The sequence below is a fragment of the Diorhabda carinulata genome, chromosome 8, assembly GCF_026250575.1.
Source record: "Diorhabda carinulata isolate Delta chromosome 8, icDioCari1.1, whole genome shotgun sequence".
Lineage (NCBI taxonomy): Eukaryota > Metazoa > Arthropoda > Insecta > Coleoptera > Chrysomelidae > Diorhabda > Diorhabda carinulata.
The window spans coordinates 760923-781883 of NC_079467.1; the positions used below are offsets into that span (position 1 = coordinate 760923).

General features: G+C 32.8%; 1 protein-coding gene across 1 annotated transcript; it reads right to left on the reverse strand.

Annotated features, from left to right (window-relative positions):
• Positions 1–1376: 1376 nt before the first annotated feature.
• On the reverse strand, positions 1377–20262 carry LOC130897555 (juvenile hormone esterase-like). Its single transcript, XM_057806477.1, has 10 exons — positions 19998–20262; positions 18951–19073; positions 17868–17996; positions 15012–15342; positions 13017–13198; positions 11065–11275; positions 9522–9691; positions 7192–7318; positions 4825–4942; positions 1377–1594 (listed from the first exon to the last, which is right to left on the reverse strand). The coding sequence occupies exons 1-10, from the start codon at positions 20064–20066 to the stop codon at positions 1402–1404; spliced, it is 1653 nt and encodes a 550-aa protein (XP_057662460.1). The 5' UTR covers positions 20067–20262; the 3' UTR covers positions 1377–1401.
• Between the last annotated feature and the right edge of the window lie 699 nt (positions 20263–20961).

Here is a 20961-nt window from a genome sequence, read left to right on the forward strand (position 1 = left end):
ACGTCTTGTGATACGGCCGGTATAGTGGTAATTACATCGTTGTCAGATCTTTCCTTTTATCGGAAAAATAATGAACTTTGTTCTTCCTAATACATCACAATGTTTATTTTTTTGCTTTTCAAAATCCTTAAAAACTATTTTCCTTATATCGGACGAAGCATAATACATTTAGGAGGTAATAGGCGTAGAAGTCAACAAGAAACGTGTAATATCTTTAATAATTTATATCCTAACCGAAATCCCATAACAAGAGAACAGTTACATTGTCAGCTTTAAGCTTTGCAATTAACTCCCGATAGTACTCGCTATGGGTCTAATTTATATTTTCTAATATCCAATTAGTTTTTTTTAGATAAAAAGACTCACTACTGGTATTTTCCTTCAGAGTATTGGTGAAAAATAAGTGCCAAATATCATATGGAAACATAAATAACTGATTTTTAATAATTGATGAGTTGAAACCACAATTTACTATATTTCTTTATGACAGTGTTTTAATTGAAAATTATAATTTTTTTTGGTCGTCAATAGAAATTACCGAGTGCTGATAACGTTGGTTTCATTATCTGTTATTGAACTCAAGGATATCTTATCCTGAATGTTATCAAATGTTCGATTTCCTTCTTGTTACAATCAGATGTGAGATTATCGTACCAGAAGAAACATTCTAATTTATCACAATATATTGAAAATAATATGTTTTTTCGAATCATTTATAATTCTCGAAACGCTCTCAGAAGATATTTCGATAGTTTTATTGAAAAACTGTGATTAATTTTGAAAATATTTACCATAATCTAATATATAACTAATTCACATTTTGTTTTTACGTGCTGTATAATTAGATTTGTTATTTATTCCATATAATATTATTTGATTTATGATTGCGAGGGGTACTTTGTACATTTATGGCTCTAGAATTAAGAAAATGAGAATATGGGAATGGAAGGAGTTCTATTCAGATCAATATAACTATTTCGACTAAGGTAGCTCTAAAATGTGCACAATATGGTTTCTCCTGGTACAAAAAATCGCTAAACGAGCTTCCTTTTTCTAATACAACATAGGAACACGAAGTCCAAAATCAGAGCTGTAAGGTTGATCTACCATCTAATCGAATCCTTTGTTTAGCATCGATGTGATTTCTCATATTACCACGATAACAAACTCATCCTTTTTGATGTTTGCTGAATTTTTGCAAAGCATTTTTATAAAAAAATGCTTATTTGTACAAATAAGCGCCTTGAGTTGCTATATTTTTCATGTTCAATCATTCTAAAGATTTATAACTTGAAAAATCCAAGTTTTTTTTTTGTATCTGAATGGAAACTTTCCGGATATACTCAAATCACTAGGACAATAAATGAAACACAATATTTGTAATGTTTTTTTTTTTTAATTTCAATAAGTATCATATACACCTTGCCCATATACATCAAATATTTTACTTTCATAAAAATCCAGTAGTTCTTGATATGGATTGTCGATTTTTGACATTGTAGAGTTGATATTGAATAAATATGGAACTTGTGTACTACAAGCAGATTCCCAGTTGGCATTTTCGAGAAACAGATCACGGTAAGGAATTGGTTCCCTGCAAAAAACAATCCGTAATGAATTTGACAGCCAGATAAACAATAATCAATACAATCATCGCAATTCAGAAAAACCACATCATCCATCTCATATATTTCAAGGGAACGATTCACCTTCCGATAATATAGAGAGTGGATAAGCATACGAGGATCGTCCCAGAAATACCTGGCACAACAAAGAAAACATGAGAATTTCGAAAAAAATTTTATAATAAGGGGTCATACATGTATTACTTCACCGAAATGTGACAATGAGTGACCAATTAAATTAGTGGACGTTTATATATGGGTGATTCCATTATAACTGTGATATTCAATGTCCTGTATTGTTTTTTTGTACTAGTCATTAATTAATAATCAATTAATAAAAATTTTGTGTTAATTGAATAATTCTTAAGATATTTAAACATTATTTTTATACAATATAACTTGCCACTTAAAGAAAACTTATACTACATCACTTGAATGTCAGTACCGTGTCATGTCCATTCCTAGAATTTACCGATAAATTATTAATTTTTTTTGTCGTAACAAATGATTTAAACTAATTACCTTATAAATTCTAATGTTTATGATCAAACTGAGGAAAATTGATGCACTTGTTGTTTAATATCTTAAGTTACCATGTCAGTACCGTGGATAAATGAGTCAGTACCGTGGAACTCAAAATCCGACATTTGTGTCTTGCTCGTGATACTTTGAAGTTGTAGTAAATTCCTCTTAGAGTTTTATTTTTACAGTAAAATAGATGAATATTATGCATAAAAAAGTTAGAAAAGTTAAATTTTAAAATCTTGAAATTTTGAATACAAAAAATCACAGTTAGAACGGAATCACCCATATCTTATTAGAAATAACATTTTAAGGAACAATTCAATTGAATTAATGAATATAATACAATACGGTGTATAGTACAGCGTGGACGTAATTGTCGTTGGTTTTTTTTGTTATCTGGAATATCGGATGTTGATTTGATCAGATTATTCATTGAAAGTTTAAGTAAAAAAATTAAAAAAGCTGCTTCCTCTCAATTATTTTTAAAAACATGGATAAATTTAAGAGATGTGTGACGTCAAATCAAGAGGAGGATCATAAAAATGTCACAACATATGACAAAGACGGGGGAGGCGTTTAAACGTCTCAAAATTTGTGTGACGTAATTTATTAACTACCGAAATCACTTCATTTTTGGAAAATCTTCGACCACTAAGCTGCTTTTTCAAATTTGCGAAGAGCAAATAGTCCGAGAGTGCTAAATCTGGCATGAGGTCGCAGTTCAAACTCAAATTCATTAATTTTAGCAATTGCTATAACGGATGTGTGAATTGGTCTATTGTTTTGATTAAACAGCACAAGGAGCCGTCTCACCAAGAGTGAAATTTAGTTTCGCTTCCATATTGGTTGGACTAATGCTTACTATGTCTGCTAGCTCGGGCACATTCAATCGACGATCATCCAATACACTTTTTTTTCAACATTTCTGGAGTCGTCATCGCATTTGGTCGACCACTGCGATGCTGATCTTCGCAGTTCGTACGGCGTCGTTTGAACTCTACTGTCCAATATTTTACTGGAGCAGTCTCACCCAGAGTAAAATAAAGTTCAGCTTCTTTATTGGTTAGGCTAATGCCTTTCAAGTAAAAGTATTGTACCACATAACGATTACCAAACTCAATGAAAACGTTTATTATTGATAGCTGCCGAACAAATACTAAACGACGTGGCGTCTTCAAATTTCAAACGTATGCTGTTGAGATTGTGCACTTTCTAATACTAAGCAAGCAACTAACGCAATCTCTTCCGGAACCATCCTTGTACATTACTGAAGAAAAATACGTCCACTAAAATGATAGAAACTACTAAATTGTCAATACAATCCTTCCATATATTCATTGTCACTAAACAGGAATAGCCACAGAAGTGAAAGGTGATAGTGATAGAAATGAAAAATTCGTGAATTGTGATTCAACTATCCTGAAACTCATGAATCAAAAGAACCAAATTCATACTAGAGACGATCGGCATATAGTGACAGAAATCATCCTTTCCTCTCTGATATTCAATCTCGTCAAGTTGTGAATCTTATTTAATTTAATGAAGACAACAACTATTAGAAAAGAATGTTTAAGTAATCTGTTGATATTGAGGGTCAGTATTATATAACTCAGTATGAATGACTTTCGTTGATTCTACTGAGCTGAGCATTCATAGCTTTCTGAAGCCTACGGATCTACAACAAGATTTATGAAGAATTCGCAGCAGTTATTCACACTAGTGCCAACTTATTCCGTAATTTCTGTTTAATACTTGAATTAATTGATTCTGAACATCTCATACAACTGTAATTATCATTGTTCCTCACCTAATAAAAGGAATTTTGAGTATTTATAACCCAACTACACACTATTAAAAAATATTTTATATATAAGAATTTCATCCACTCTTTGATAAATATATGAAATTAGAAATAAATTTGATAATATACCAGCGAGTTTTCGAAATTAATTGATTCAAATCAGATTAAGAGTTGAAGTATATTTGCTATTCATTCATACATCATTATTAAAAGAAAACAAATCGTGTGTGAACTGTGGAAAGCAGAAACAAAGAATTTTCTTGTATTGGATTCGGTGTTCAAACTAGCTAGAATATAATAGTCAATAAAAAGTAACCTTCGATTGTCTTATAGGATCTATGATTAGAAAACTGAAAAAGAGTAAATGATAAAGTTCCCTAGGTTGCTCTTGCCGTAGAACCCATTGAGGTTCTTCAAAATTAGTAAATCCCCAGGAAGCAAAGCTTTTTCATTAGGTAGAACCTGAGATTTTTTTCAGTATGCTATAAAAACCTTGATAGTTCCAATTTATTAAAATTTCTTCGCAATTTGGAGGAACTACCAGTGTTGTATCTGTGATAGTCGATTTGCGCATGCCTTGTGATACGCCTACCAGAGTCTTTTCCATCCTAGTCTAAGAGGCTTATCTCAACTACATATTTGATTTAGATTGTCTGCAGGAGGAATTACTCCATATATTTTTCCCATTACCATAACTTTAGATGTCAGAGCCCTTGTGTATCTTTTGCTGATAGCTCCAACGGGAACCAAAATAAAAATGTTTCACAACCACAAGGTTTACAATAATTTATGGTTATTATGGTTATTGCCAACAATGTAATTTGTATGTAATGTAATGAGGAAAATTAGAGTCTTATAGAATATATAGCTTACCCAAATTTGCAAAAGTTTGCCCACATCTTGACTACTTTTTTTATCATTTCATCATCTTCTTTGGAGTGATTTGTATCCGAATTGAAAAAATAGAGAATATCGTCGCAATGTGCTACACCTATAAAAAACCATATTCCATCTTAATATGGGATAATTATGAGAAAAAATTGGATATTTATTTATTCTCGGGGAATAGCATTCAATTCATAAGGCAAAAATAAGTGAGATTGATTATCAGGTTATATCTTCACGAGCAGATTCTTCATTCAAAAGTATCATGTTTTGAAGCAGATTTTGATTTTATTTTTGCTGTTTTTATTCCTATAATCACAATTAGAATTCGCGATTCGGTTCCAGGAATATGGAATATTTTCTAATTCGAAGATTGATGAGATGGTCCATCAAATTTTTTGGATAGCGAGGAATCAATTTGATATCAAAAATGATTACGAAGTTGATTCTGAAATAACCGAGGCTAATACTATGAACTATAGTCGTTAATAATAATTATTTACGAACAAATTGAAGTTTGATTGAATTGATAACTTTGATTCTTTGTTTTTGGATCTTCCAGATTGAAAATACTGCTGCAATGTCACCTGTCTGTTGCAAATAAGATTCGAATGGATTTCATGAAAATAACGTTGTATGTATGTATGTGTGTACATATATCTTGTCATATGTACGACTCACAGAACTTTAACATTCGGAGAATTCGCACGACGCCTATAATCTGATTTTTATAAATAGCGGACGCGTCTTAAGCGTAGTAAGTTAGTTTTAAATAATTAGACTTAGTGAATAGAATGAATTAATAATCGTAGAAATTATTTAAGTGAAATTTATAAGTGAATTATTATAATTAGTGTATAGTGTGTAAGTAAGTTGTCATATGTACGACCCACAGGATCTATCCTGTGCCACAGCCCTGGGGATTCTCCTTTCAGAAAGTTAAGATTGAGTATGGATCCAACTGACAAAGATCTTCATCTTCTATTTTATGGGCTTCTAGGTGTAATGCTCGGAACTTCTTTCGCGCTTGAAGAGAATGTGGATAAAGCTTTAGATGAAGGCGAACTCGACAAGACTCATCTTGATATTGGCAAATCGCTTTACTAAGGTTGATACATTCTATACCTGTATAGACTTCTTCAGATTATTCCTATTTTTCTGTAATTGTTTCACAGAAATGGAATTTGGTCTTATCTTGAGAAGTTGATCCGCTTTTTCATTTCTTTCCCATACCATTGTCATATACCTCTGCTCTGTTTACCTAGCTGATACAACTTTCTCAGGTATTCTAAAACCAGATTATATCTTCATTTCTGCTCATAAAATATTTGATTTATTGCTCAAGATTTCAGAGTGGATGATTTTGTGCCAATACACTTCTATTCCAGTTCTGTCTGCAGTTTTGGATCCATTCCTGTACCTGTTTTGAGGTACTTTTTTGGTATTTCTACCCGTAGCATACCAAAATAGTTTTGTCTGCCATTTTATATGGTAAGGTGATAACTTTATAATTATAATAACTCCTCGTTATGTCTTTGGGTATGTTCTCATGGCACTGGTTGTACATATGCAGAACATTATTTGTACCTTCGATAAATTATTTCTCGTGGTGTTGAGACTAGTTCTAATGCCTCAAATTGCTGTCCCATACATCTTGATCAGCGCTTTTGTGGATTCACTTATATTTAATATATTCAGTCTTTGTTCCTGGGAAGCTTATTATCTACAGTCTCAGATATTTTCCATAAGTTTAGTATTCAGTGGATTTAGACTAGATGGGATCGAGATTGAGCCTTTTCTTCCTCGTGATAGTTAGTAATGTATTACTGAATTTAATTGAACCACTTTCGAAACTTATCACGTATATTAAAAAAAATTAATCGGTAGAATGATATTTTATAAATCTATCAATAAACTTCGTGGAATCTTTTCGAAGATGACAAGTCAATTAAGTTAACTGATGGGCGCCACCATTAATTATTGCCACACGAAATTTTGCTTCAAAATGTAATTTAACTAATGTTTTGGTATATTTCAGGATGATTCCTGGAATATTTTACATCGTTATGTCACAGTAGATAAAGCTTTGGTGCACTATTAAAACAATGAAGTTTATTCGAAGAACCTGCTCCCAAGAAAGCAAAAACGCTTAAAAAGTTCATAGGCATATTCAGTATTTGCTCTGAAATACCAATACCATAACTGATTATTCTCTATTTTCAGCACACCAAAGATTTAAGACCAAATTCATATATTTTTTTACAAAATATTGAAATTCGAGATTTATTTAACCGCTCCATATTATTGGAATGTTCTCTAAGAAAACCTATTTGTTTGATTGTGAGGAATACTCACCTTCTGAACTTACTCCTGGAAGTTTTCCTTGGTAGCTGAAAATATAGTAATAGATCTGTGGATCATATTTGCACACATTTTTCACGAATCTATTGATAGGTCTCACATACTGATCTACATTTCTAAACTGAAATCATGGAAAACTATCAATCAACAAATATTCAGAATAAAAACGCATATAATTACTACTAGTGCTAGTACCAGAAAATTGATGGATCCGCATATCTAATTATCAGTAACGGCATAAAATACATCAAGAAAGAAATGAAAAAAAAAAAAAAAGAAAAAGCAATAAGGGATGCAGTTCAAAGACGAGGCCCCCATGGGTGTGGAAGGGACCCTGGAGATAAAGAATTGCGTGGTATTATTGTACCAAAAGAGCAAGAACAGGCATATACTTGAAGATTGAGAAACTTCCAGAATCCATTGAAGGGGAGGAATGGGATTTGGTGGAAAACGTGAAAACGGTCGCCCAGAACATCCAAAATCTTTTTGGCTAGAATTGAGGGGGGAAAGTATACACGATCTTGAGACACTGAATCAGGTGGTGGATGGGAATAAGGGAGAAATGGTGAACGTAACCCTAACAAGAAAAATATCAGAATTTGAGGCTAAAGAGGGGAGTTATACAATAGCGCAATCCAGGGCAGAAAAATCCAGATGAATGGAATAGGGAGAAACGGTGTTGGTTATGACCGGGAATCGTCCGTAAGCAGAAGTCTTTAAGGAAATAAATAAGGTGAAGAAAACCAATGACTAAAGGGTGAGGACCAAGCAAAAACCCCCAAAGCGCAATGAAAAACAAGACGGAGGAGGTATCGGTCTCCACTAGAAATAGAGAAACTGCATTCAGAATATTGGATCTAGACGCCTCTGTCACCTCGGGGGAGGTTAAGGAGAAAGTGGAGAAACACTCAAAGCTAGCAGGACTTGTAGAAGTCAAATCAATGAGGAATACCAGGTTTGGCGAATAAATATGTCTGGTGAAGTTGAGGAACGTCACGACCAATAAGGTACTTTCCAAGTAGCACCTTCGTAAAATGGTTTTATGGCAAGGAAACTGAAAACTTCAATAAAGACATAAGTACTTCATTTGGTTAGGTTAGGTTTCGAATTATTTAGTGCTAATTGCAACGAAGCGTCAGTTCCCATCACCCAAAATAACGTGGACATGTATTTGAATGAAAATGGTAGTTTATTAATCATATATATTTTTCTGATACATTAGTAGTAATCATGTTAATACAAATAGTTTCGATTTCTCACAAGAAAAGAGATCAAAATTCTGTTTTGACTCAATAACGTCGTTTTCTAAGAAGGATCTTACATCACAGTTGTGCGTTGTTTGCGAAGCAATCCATAGAATTCACAGCTTTCGTATTGAGAACATGAAGTAGTTTCGGAATTTGTTTTTTCCAAATTTAATAACTTGAAAAAACATTCCGAAAATACTATGTTGAACGAATGTATTCTGTAATTTATCTATTCTCAATGATGGTGTTGACAAAAAGTGAATAAGAAGAATTTTCTAAAATAAATGATATTAAAGACATTCTTTTTGAAAGAACTAAATTTTAATCACTACGTTTTTTGTTTCAGGTAAGTTCAACATTCTGTAAATTCTACGATTCCGCAAAAATACACTTTGTATCGAACTTTGCATCTTTACTAAGGTTCTGTTGGATTTTGGATGTCAAGAGACGCCATCAATTCAGTTGCGGGTGCATTTTGATGTTCTGAAGTATTAGAATAAACCAAAATCTTGTTCTATTTTTATCACGAGTGAATTCTAGAAAATAATTAAGAGGTAAAGTGAAGTAAATAAACTCAAATTCGTGAAAACGTATCCAATCGCCACCGTCATAAAATAGGGTTGTTGTTAAAAATTAATTTTTTCCGTCGCCCTCTAAAAAGATTCTTTTTGATTAAATAACACCCAGGAAATTTATTTCAAATCAAAACAATACGGGCCTTCTTAATAGACTAAATCTATTGGGAAAAGTTTTGAGTTTAGATTTCTATTTATTGTTATTTTGATCAAGTTTTGTTATTTATATCAATTTTAGTAGGATCGTGTAGAGGCACGTGTTGTATCTAATTAAAAATAAATTTTTCATTAAATAGAAGTATTTAAGGGGCGTCGCACAAAACTTTTAACGACCATCGTATTACGCAATCAAGATAAAGCTCGCACATCAATTACTTGCAAAAAATTCAATTTGCGTCAAACGACAATAAAATTGATTGAGGTTTGGTAATAAAGTGGATATCAAAGAAATTTTCATGATCATTTGTTATACCAATAAGTGAAAATTTTGGATAGAATTTACCTGTATCAAATCCTCTACTGACGAACTGATCGATTTATTCACCCAAAACTTGGATTTTATTTTGAAACCTGCTTCTGTTAGATTTCTATTAGAGTGAATACCAGTAGGTACCAGTAAACTAAGATTCGAATCATAAAATGGTCCAGTTTGACTATGCAGATATGAAAGTACTGAAATTAAAAACAATTTTTAATTCTTGTTGTTGTCATCTAAGAATTTTGGAACAAAAACATGAAAATCCCTGTTTTTCTTTATATACACGTTCATCCTATATACTAAATCTCTTTGTGAAACTACTTCAAATACAGTAGACTTTATCAACCATTTTTTCATGAGAGAAATAGGAATTTATTTCATTCTGTTCAGGTCAGAAGTTCTGAAATCAACTTGTTTGAAATACTAGCTTCGTTTTATGATTGTTTCAATTTTAGAGTAGAAACTGTTTAGATATTTTGGAAGTACTCCTGCATTGGCTAGCAACAGAACATTCAATGAATTAATCTTTCCTATTCACTGATTTTTGATAACGTTAAAAAACAAAATTTCACAAAATCGCAAGTATATTAGAAACTATATTACTTTTAATGTAATCAAAGTATTGGTCACAACAAGTTTACTGCATTAGACAATAGAAACAACAAGGAATCAGATGAAGTGACAAGAATCCTCCCTCCATTAGTTGTAACTGTTCAAAAAAAGAATCAATTCGTATTCTTCAAGAAGAAAAACCTCTTTCTAAATGAGAAACTATTGTAATATTTTTCTTATTTATTTTTATTCGTGCGGTTAATTAATAAACTCTGTCTCTTACGTTCGCGATTTATTTAAACACTATACCCTACACTTAACTAACTTATAATAATTCACTCATCACTAACATTTAATTAGCTTAAATAATTTATTTAAATTCTTTCATTACAATTCATACAAGCAATCTCCTTTTGTATTTTGACGCATGCATTTAGAAGCACCCTGTATATCGCAGAAAATAAACGGAATAAATATGTTGAATGTTTTGTTTCATGTTATCACAAGTTCCATCTGTGAAATTGCTCGAATTTTTTAACACATGTCAGAAAGTCTACATCAACTCCAGTGAAGACAGATTATATCAGAAATACATCATATCTCGTAAAAAATGATATTTTCTGTACTAAAAACAAAGCACCGTTATTTCAAAAGCAAGTTAAACTTTTATGGAAAGTGAATTTTTCACTACATTTATACTGGAATTTAATCCTTCATATTGCAAGTAGTGAAGTCGTAATCCCTTATCTAATATAAACATAATTCCGATTTGTTCCAATATCTTCAGTATACAATTCAAAAATCTAAGAATAATTATTTATGTGATACGTGATAACAATAATTCACAATGTATTAATATCCCGCGACCACCCACTCCTATAAAACAAAACAAAAAACTAAATCCAGTCAATCTATTTAGATCCGTTCAAAATATTTGGTTGGATTTGAATCGAAAACTCTTAAGGGTATTGCGTTCTCATTCCTTTAGATAATTAATCATAATTATATTACTTACAAGGTATCTGTTCTTCAATTCCGTCTTTTGTTATTGGAATTTTAACACTTTGCCATATCATCATTTCGTTGGAAGTGAATCCCAACAGCATTGGAACTTTGCTAAAATTACCCTTTACCAATAATTCATCACTTCTTTTGGTCAAAAAAGCAGTTGGATGAGGAGGTTCTATTACAGGACCAAAAGGTAGCTCGAACAAACCTGGATTTGACTAAAATGAATACAACAGTGTGTAACTGGCATGAACTAGAGATGGAGGTAGTTGTTTGTATTAGAAAGTACACAGCAGACATGGTAATATTTTAAAAAGTGCGGTACATCGGATATTTACTGAAAATTTGGACATGACAAAGCTGAGCGTAAGCATCATGAAGATGTTTCCATCGGGTGTTTGACAAAGTTTTGTAAGAGTAAAGCCGAAATTTTGCGCTGTTTCATACCCACGAATGAAACGTGGATTCATTACTTCACATCCGACAAATAAAGAAAAATCAAAAGAATGGAAAGAAAAGGAAGAACCGGCTACAAACAAGGCAAATATCGTTTATCTGCAGACAAGGTCATGGCGTCAGTTCTTTGGGATGCGTATTTGCAACGTTTGAGTAAGGAAATTAAGCAAAAACGGCCTCATTTGGGGAAGGATTTTTTTATCAAAAAAATGCATCAGTTCACACATCAGTTATTCCATTGACAAAAACTGATGAATTGAAGTTTGAATTGCTAACGCAAGCAATCTATTCGCCAGATTTATACGCCTTGGATTATCCTGTCTTCTCAGACTTAAAAAATGGCTGGATGATCAAAGATTTCCCAAAAATGGAGAAGTAATATCGGCAGTTAATGGATATTTGAGGAGCATGACGATTATTATTACCATCGTACATAAGTTTTAAAACTAACATATTGATCTGTCATTGATTCATTGCTTATAAAAGTGGCAATATGAACGATATATGAACAGGAATGGAAACATATGAAAACGATAACTGCGAGATGATTATCGCGATTGTTTTAAATTAAATCAAATTTCTGGATGTCATCAAATTTCTTATTAATATGTCACAGTGGATGAAACTGGGGTTTACAATTATACCCCAAAAATAAAAATTGCACTCGAAACAATCAATTCAATGCGAGGAAACTGCTCCCAAAAAAGGTAAAAATAGTTCTTTTATCCAATAAGATCATGGATACGGTGCTTTGGAATTTGATGGGTTTAATTGTCTATTTTTGATTAAGAAAAAAGAAAAATGCGCCTGACCATTCTTCCCCTTCCGTTGTAGAAATATTGGTCTAACTGATTTGAAATTAAGTCTTCATCTACCATATTCATCTGATGTAGCAATTACATCATACTGCCAAAATAGATCATTTTTTGGATGAATGAAAAAAACTGGAAACCTGCTGCACTGAGTGAGTTTAGTTCGAAAGGAACATTCCATGTAACATCATATTAAAAAATAGATAATATAGGAACACATTCATTCATCACATTTTTCTTCCATCGGAAAATTTCTTCAATAAACAGCTGGTCGATCGTTACGATTTTCTCTTCTTCCGCGAACTCTGATGATGAAAATTTTTTCCACCCGTTCAATCACTTGGTGAGCTCAGTCGTGGGCATGCGCATAGTTTAGTTGTTTTGGTCTGACTAGGTATTGAAAGATGAACCATGTCGTTTGATAGGACAACCCATTCGTTTACCTTATTATCAAACAATGAGATCCATGAGTTTTTAGATTAAGAGGATTGTATCAAGCGGAAAGTCTGAGGAAATAATAATTTTCTATATTCATAGAATCAATAAATATTCATGTTATCAAGTTATCAATATTCCAAAATCTTTTGTGAAAAGTACGTTCTTGTTGTGAATATAACCAATAACTTGAGTTGGTGAAGAAAAATATGATCAATTTCTAGTAATTAATTAAATTATATCACAATGTATTTACCATCACAACAGAAGTTGATTCCATTTGTAAACTTCTATATTCCATCGTTTTCAATCGTTGTACCAATAACTTCGTCGAGGTTGGTGAGCTGCCAATAGTATACGCAGTTTTTAGCGCGTTTCTTGTGAGTGCTAATGAAGATATGGATACTCCGCTATTCATGATTGCTCCTTTGAATAACCCTTAGAAAAATTATAACTAAATTCATTAGATATAGATAGGTACCAAATCAATCCTAAGATTACGTAACATTGATCAAAATATTATAGGGCTTTTCATTTATAATCAAAGCCCCACGTGTCCATTGAGGACGATTCGTTTGTATTTTTATCTTTTACAACTTTATACAAAAGGGTATATTAACTTGTCATTGTGATATTCTAAATCACAAAACTGTACTCCCTCTTTCCAAACCAAGAAGGAATTATGCAAAAAAATCGTACACTACATATTTTTCATATTGAAAACTGATTTTCAGCAATGTGTTTGTTTTTGTGGGTATTCTAGTTATTACAGAGTATGTATGTTTTAAGTTCATTGAACTAATCCTTCAAGGATTAGTAAACAATTAGATAAAACTCAGATTTGAACTATCTGTCTTGAAATTGATTCACCTGTCGGAGCTATTCTAAACTCTAAGTAGTTTTTTGCACGTTTACACATCTTCAATTTATTAACCAAGCCTTTCCTGTGATTAATAGACATGTTTTTTTCATTTTGGCCCAAAATAATGATTCTTTCAAATGTTGTCACAGCCCTAGCTGATGCCTTCGCCAGAGAAAGCCGGAGATTACGCATGGGGTAGCGAAGTCTACCATTCACGATGCACTCCGGCATCTCCGGGGACTGGTAGCTACGATAGGAGGACCTTTAGTGGGCGACCAAGGGCAACAACGATGGTAGAGGATCGATTAATTACGCTGTCACATTGAACGGTTCCTGAGGTTCAGGAAAGACTTGAAGTGGCTCAAAATACACTGGGTCGCAACTCCTGGAAAGGCATTGAGGACTCTGCAGCAATGTGGAACTGTTTTGTTCACGAATGAGTCTCGATTTGGTCTCAGAAGATAGAGACAGAGTATGGAGACGACCAGGAATTTGCTCAATGTACCATTCGTGAATCACGGCCTAGAAGATCAGTTATTGTTTTGGGTGAGCTGAACTGATTTTCATAAATAATGGAGCTCTAATTGCTCGGAGGTACATCGAGGAAGCCCTCCTAGAGACTGTGATCCCATTTGCTCCATTTATTGGTGAGCAATTCATTTTGATGCAGGATAATGCTCGTCTACATAATGCATACCTGAAGAAAGTGGAAATCACAGTTCTGGACTGACCTGCACAATCTCGTGATATTAATCCCATAGAGCATTTGCGTATTAGACTTATGATTATGATTTTGATGGCGGATCGTTCATAACCTATTGAGCGTTTATAGAAATGAAGAAGATGTGATCTATTTCACTGTAATGTAAGTACAGTTCATGATATTCATCAGTATATCTATCGTATAGTGGAGCTAGACAATTTGCTCTATTTGTTTTATTTCTACACAGAGAGCAGCATTTTTTTGCTTGCCTGAAAATTGTCCAACGAAATCGTATCTAAGTGATACAGTACACAGAAGATCTTTTAGTTTAGTTGAGTTCCATATTTCTTCAGTAAATACTGTAATATGTTTCGTCTAGAATGAAAACTGTGTGTGTCATATCCGTTAGAACGGGCTAACTGATAATTTACTAAATATGTTTTCTATATTTTCATTATATGAAGTTGGATCATATTTTTTCTTCGATTAAAAACCTTTTACATTTTTACATGGGCTCAACACCATAACCAATTGACAATACTGTAACTAAACAGTTATATTTCCATTATATAATACCATGGTCCTCATCCAATGCAGCATGAATATCTTCTTTCATTATTCTTGATTCAACTAATTCATCTATTGAAATGTACTATAAATACTAAGTCCTCCCTTAAATTATTTACCTTTTGATTTCTCGGAAGTTAAATGAAGAGCAACTGATATAGCACCTGCACTTTGACCAAAAATGGTAACATTTTTCTTATCTCCACCAAAATATTGAATGTTTTTCTGCACCCATTCAAGTGCCAATACTTGATCCTTGAGCCCAAAATTACCAGGACAGTTGAGATCTTCAGTACTCAGAAATCCGAAAACACCTAGTCTATATTGAATTGAAACCACCACCAAATCTTCATCTAAGAAGTTTTCGGGATTGGCGTATTCATAAGAAGCGTTTCCACTGAAAAATCTACCACCATGTATCCAAATGATTACTGCTGATGTACTAGTTAGCTGTAAGTTATTGTCGTTTTATATCAAATGAGTAGTTTTTATCATTTTCTTATCATAACACGTGATATTAAAAGAATGAAAACGTTTGCAGTAGAGAAAACACAACTTAAATGTACCATAGAAGTTATTGAACAGAACTGAGACCTAAATTTACTAAAATGGGGAAAGTTTAATTTTCCCATTAACATTATGCTGTTGAGTTGAAAACAGAAGGCAAATTTTGGAATAATTTATGATATAAGAATGATGAAAGTGCTTTTTGTCGAACCGATTTTTTGTTACGATCTCATTTACTGAACAAAGACCATGAAACCGGTCCTGTTCTATTAGGTTAATACAATCCAAAGTATTTAGGATACGCCAATTTCTCTTTGTAGGTCAATTCACATTATACCGCAAAAACTCTATGTATTGCTCAGGAAATTAGAGATTTCTAGGAATTATAATATTCTGGAAAGCGTGATAGTGTATATAAGCGACTCTCGTAGTCAGTGAATAATTTTATGTTATAGTTAATAATTTGGGACAATGATAAGTGAAGCAAACTGTGTATTAAAATAAATTAGTTCGTTAAGTATTAGTGAATAGTGTAGTAATAAGTGTTGGTTAATAGAGAATCGTTCAGTGTTCTATGAATAAATTAAACAAATAAGATGTGATGTTTAACTGTTTAAATTAATCCCAGGAACATTTTAGTAATTCCACCCTATCTATTACTGATTGAATTATATGTAATAAATATTTTTAAGCGAAACTGAGAAAATATTATGTTGGTAGGTATCAAATTGAAGCCGCGCAATGTGTGGGATAATTCCGGGGAAGAATAATCATCAATTAAGCATCAAAAATTACTTCAATGAATTTAAAAAAAAATAATTTGAGCCTTTGAAAGGAATAGATCTGGACATTTCTTCCAGGGTGTCTAAGAGTAATTGCCATCGCGGTGTGGGAGAGATAGCCACTACTTACTTTGCCTTTTCCTTAGTGCAATTATTGCTCCGTACATATTACACCGTTTTGTGCCCATAATAATTATAACTACAACTTCCGCAGTTATCTTTTTCTCTATTTTTAGCTCCACTTTTAGAGGTATCATTGAAAACGATGTGAATTTGGTCGTAACTGCTATCAGTCAACCTACGAACTACCCTAAGTTTCTTAAGATTCTATTAGTCTCAATTTCTCTCTCTATTTTCGATGTTTCTTTTTAATTTTCTCTAATTTCATGTTTCTCGATATGTCTCCAGATTTAAAAAGAAAGATCAGTTGCTTAGCTTGTTTATGGACTTTATTTAATTTTACATGTAGTGCTTAATACTTTTGTCAGTATTGGTTGGTCCACCTTTTGACTGGATCTATTTGATCCTGGATCTGAAACTGCAATATTTCTTTCAATAGATTGCAGAGTTTTTTTCACAAAAAGCGTACTCCGGAATTGGTCCTTAATTTAGTGGAAAAAATGCTTCTGTCTTGAATCTTGATATTGCATTTACAATTGTCGCTGATTTCCCACAGGGCTTGGTTTAATAAGAAGCCAAATTGTTGTCTATTTAGACGGTGCTGGTTGCTGCAGCATCCAGTGGCTGAAGATGATGGGATGTGTTTGCCGGCATCGACAGTAAGATGATGTCATTATAATAAGCAAACTCCAGCATATTAACTGAATTACAGTTTGTAGAAAGGTCGTCCAGATAACATTTTGCTATCTGGTCTTCGGAATTGTATTTCAGCTATTCAAGAAATATACCCGAGGTTATTCAGGCAAATTTTCAAGAGATATAAATAATTGGGCTTTGAGGCAGTACATCTTCGAATTCAGGTTCATTCTTTTATAATGCACGCGGTAGGCATAAAATTACCTTCAGCATGAAAATGATCATTTACTGTGATTGTTCCATCTTTTCTGTGGAGGTAGACATAGCTACAGCTTTGGAACCAATTTCAGCCAAAATATGACCTGTTCGATTATTCAATTGCAAACCCAGATTCGACCATGTTACAAATACGGTCAAGTTTATTTATTAAGTCCTCTCAAGCATTTCAAAGTAAGTACTTACTTCTGCTTTATTTGAATGCATCAGTTCTTAAATAATTGAAAGTCAAATAAAAACCTCGTGACTGTAAATAGTCATACGGCCGTTTTGTACTTCTTTCATGGCCTTTCTTCAAATTGTGTTTACTCCAGGCACCTCGACTAGTAGTCGTATTTCGTTTGTATTGGTTAGGCATATGTGGAAACATTGAAAATGAAAAATCAATACAAATTAGCACATCAAATTCTTTAATTATATCTCCCGTGAATACTATGACTATCTCTACCTGTAACCAGTTAAAATAAGTGAAATTATCTACTTTCAAACCATTTTTACGAAAAAATAAAATCAACAACACCTTTTACATGTTCTGAAACGAATTAAATTGAGTAGTGCCATCGATCTGTTTATGCCACGATTTTTTTATCAACTATCCCTCTCTTAAGGCCATCTCCTCCGGAATTACCCTATATTAAAAACAAAAAATCTCACATTTGTTGTATAAACACTCAAAAATAAACAATCTTCCGAGCCGGTTATTTCTTCTAAGCCTTGTACACATTCTGATTTATCGTATGTACAATTCAAGACATCTTTCCATGGTTTCTTAGGAACTGCCACCTGAAATTTGATAATCTGGTGTGATATAAAGTACCAGATTTTATACTACAGAAATTTTTAGTTTACCTTCAAATGAGAAATCCTTCACGATCTGATAAAACAAATTATTTGAAATTGAATACTGGTCAATAATTTTTTAAAGATATTTCAATATTCTTCATAAATGCTTATTTTACAAAATAGCCAAGCCAGAACTAATGTAAATGAAATGTTTTCTGGATCAATTCATTTAGTACTTAGGAGTACCAAATTGGGTACACATTTATACGAGAAGGACCTGGCCCAACAAAAATTACATAAAAATTTTGGGAAAAAATATATTTATTTTTCCACATGATGTTTTTTCCCCTTTCAAGGTTGTCAATGGAAATTATCCCTCGCGATTTCCCAAAAACCGACGCCGTGACCTTATCTGCAGTTAGAACGGTGTTTGCCTTCTTTGGAGACTCTTTTCCATTCTCACTCCATTGTTTTGATTGTTATTTTATTTCAAGTGACGAGCCCAAGTTTCCTCCATGGTTATAAAACTGCGCAAAATTCGATGGATACATTCTTCAAGAGGCTGTTTTAGTTCCACTGTAAGCAAACGCAGCAAATGCTCTGCTTTCTCGAGACCAAATTTTCAGTTAATGATTATTCATGTAACATTCCCAATCTTTCGATGTATTATGGCACTAAAACCAAACTCAAACCGGTGGATATCGAAAACATCTTTGATATTCTCGTTTATTTTTTCAACTGGCTAAAAGATATTGGAGTTGTAATAAACAACATTCACTGCGATTCGTTATCACATACATGTTTTTTATAACTGAACCAATAGCAAACTTGAAAAGTAAAACTCGAAATTTCTGCCTCGAAGCAATACAGCTATCAAAAACAATTGTAATTTCGTAAAAAATGACTCTGACTAACACAGAGGATGAAGTTTGGTTATATTTATGCAAGACTTACTTCAAATCTTTCAGGTGGTTCTGCATAAGGTATTCCTTGAAATGCGTAATATTTTTTATTCAAATTATGAGTGATACCTGTTTTTCCTATGATAGATCCTTCTCTAATAGAAATTTGAATATACTGAAAAGAAAAGCGATAGATAAATATTTTCTTGTATAATACAATAGAAATATATTCACGAAAATAACCAGTTGAAGGTCATTTACTAGTCCAATGTCTTAAGTGCGAATACATAAAATTGAAAAATACCCATAGAGAAAAGTACCTCAGAAGCAAGGTTCGATTACTAGTTACTAGAGGATCATGGTTTGTCACTAGGACTGGTCCATAGGTGCCTAGAATGGATCATGCTTTGTTACCAAGACTGCTCCTCTTGGTTGCGAGGAATTAGACATTTTTAGCTGTCAATACCAGCACTTATTCAATTACCACAATCTGGCCATACATTTAATAATAATTGAATAAACTAGATGATTATGATTCCTTTCCATCCGAAACTTCTTGTAGTATTCCAGTTAAAAATATTTCACGATTTCTAGCTCATTGCTGAAATAACCTTTTTCCCGTCATTACTGATACATTTTTCAGTCACTGAATCTAGATCACTTAATCTTATACCATCATCATTATTTGATTGAAACGTCTTGTATTTTTAGTCCGGATATCGACAAATGTGGCCAAAGCTGTGTCCCCTAATTTTGGCCAGCCGTTCCTAGGATTCACCCACACTTGAAACAAGGTTCAAAACTGGTTTTTCCATTAATTATTCATCAATTATTATCACTAGAAGTTGGCGTAGAAATAGATTACATTAGCGAATCACATAAAAGCACAATTCGTAACCAACTAGTCGTGAAAAAAAAAATAATATCCCGATGCTGATTCAAGTATGACTCTTTAAAACAAGCTAGTCAATCAAAATAATGACCAAGAAGTTTGATGTCATTTTTAATGTTAATAATGAAAAAACATTTTTGCTACACTTCACTATTCGTTCTGTAATTAGATCTTTAATATTTAACAATAAACATTAATTAAACTCACCCCTCCTTTCGCGGTCAAAATAACACTTTTTAGAATGCATATAAATAGAAATAGATTGAGAGCGTGCATATTATATTATTAGCTTCTGTATATGATACAGATACCTCAAAAAGTTTTGGCATTCACAAAATACGTAATATCCTCTTACCAGAGATAACATAATCAAATTTCTGTGAATGTTATCCAAAATGTTGAAATAGTAATCCAGAACCGGCTTACGTTGAATATGATTGAAGTTTAATTAAAAGCAAAAGGCAGGATCAAAAACCTGTGTTTCGTAAGTGCCATTTCCACCAAAATTAAAATTAATCGTATTCAGTTAGAATTAACTTCAATATAAAGAGATGGATGAATTATAGCAGTTTGGCTGCTTTAGGACACATATTTGTCAAAAAAATCACGATTTTAAGGGAAAAAAAATTCGAAAATTTAAAAAAATCACTTTTTTTCATAATATCTCAAAAATAATGAGAGATACGTGTGAAAGTATTGAGATAAAAATTAGGTTTTCTTCTGACAAAAAATTTGTAGGACCAATGCTTCATCGGTCACCGATTGGATCACTGACGACAACAAAGTTCTCCGTTTCTTTTTTGGATCTCCTACATTCAGAATAAGTCGAGATGAGATATTCGTTATGTATACGAAATTGCTTGCTGCTTGAATTTCAGTCTGGCATCGATCATCACTACCAAGTAACGTTTGAGCACTTGGGATATGATCCCAAACTCCCCAATTTGCAGCTCGATTGTGTCCACGTGTTTCTTGTTTGTAATTAGAACCGCGCTATTTTGTGCTCTGCTAGTATCAGGCTAACTGATTCCATCAATCTACGAATCTTCTCAAGAACCGTATCAAAAGTAAAATTGATCTCCTCCAAGTGCTTTGCAACTATTACCAGTACTAGTGATGTAGTGTGTGTTCATTATGTTTTTTCGGCAAGAAAAACCCATTCGTCTTTTTA

Bases quoted from the DNA above. Each gene is read 5' to 3' on its own strand.
- LOC130897555 (XM_057806477.1), bottom strand. From the start codon at position 20,066: ATGCACGCTCTCAATCTATTTCTATTTATATGCATTCTAAAAAGTGTT. The intron at 19,074-19,997 runs GTGAGTTTAATT...TTTTCTTTTCAG, and splicing joins TTTTGACCGCGAAAGGAGGG to TATATTCAAATTTCTATTAG. The intron at 9,692-11,064 runs GTAAGTAATATA...TTTTAATTTCAG, and splicing joins AATTGAAGAACAGATACCTT to TACTTTCATATCTGCATAGT.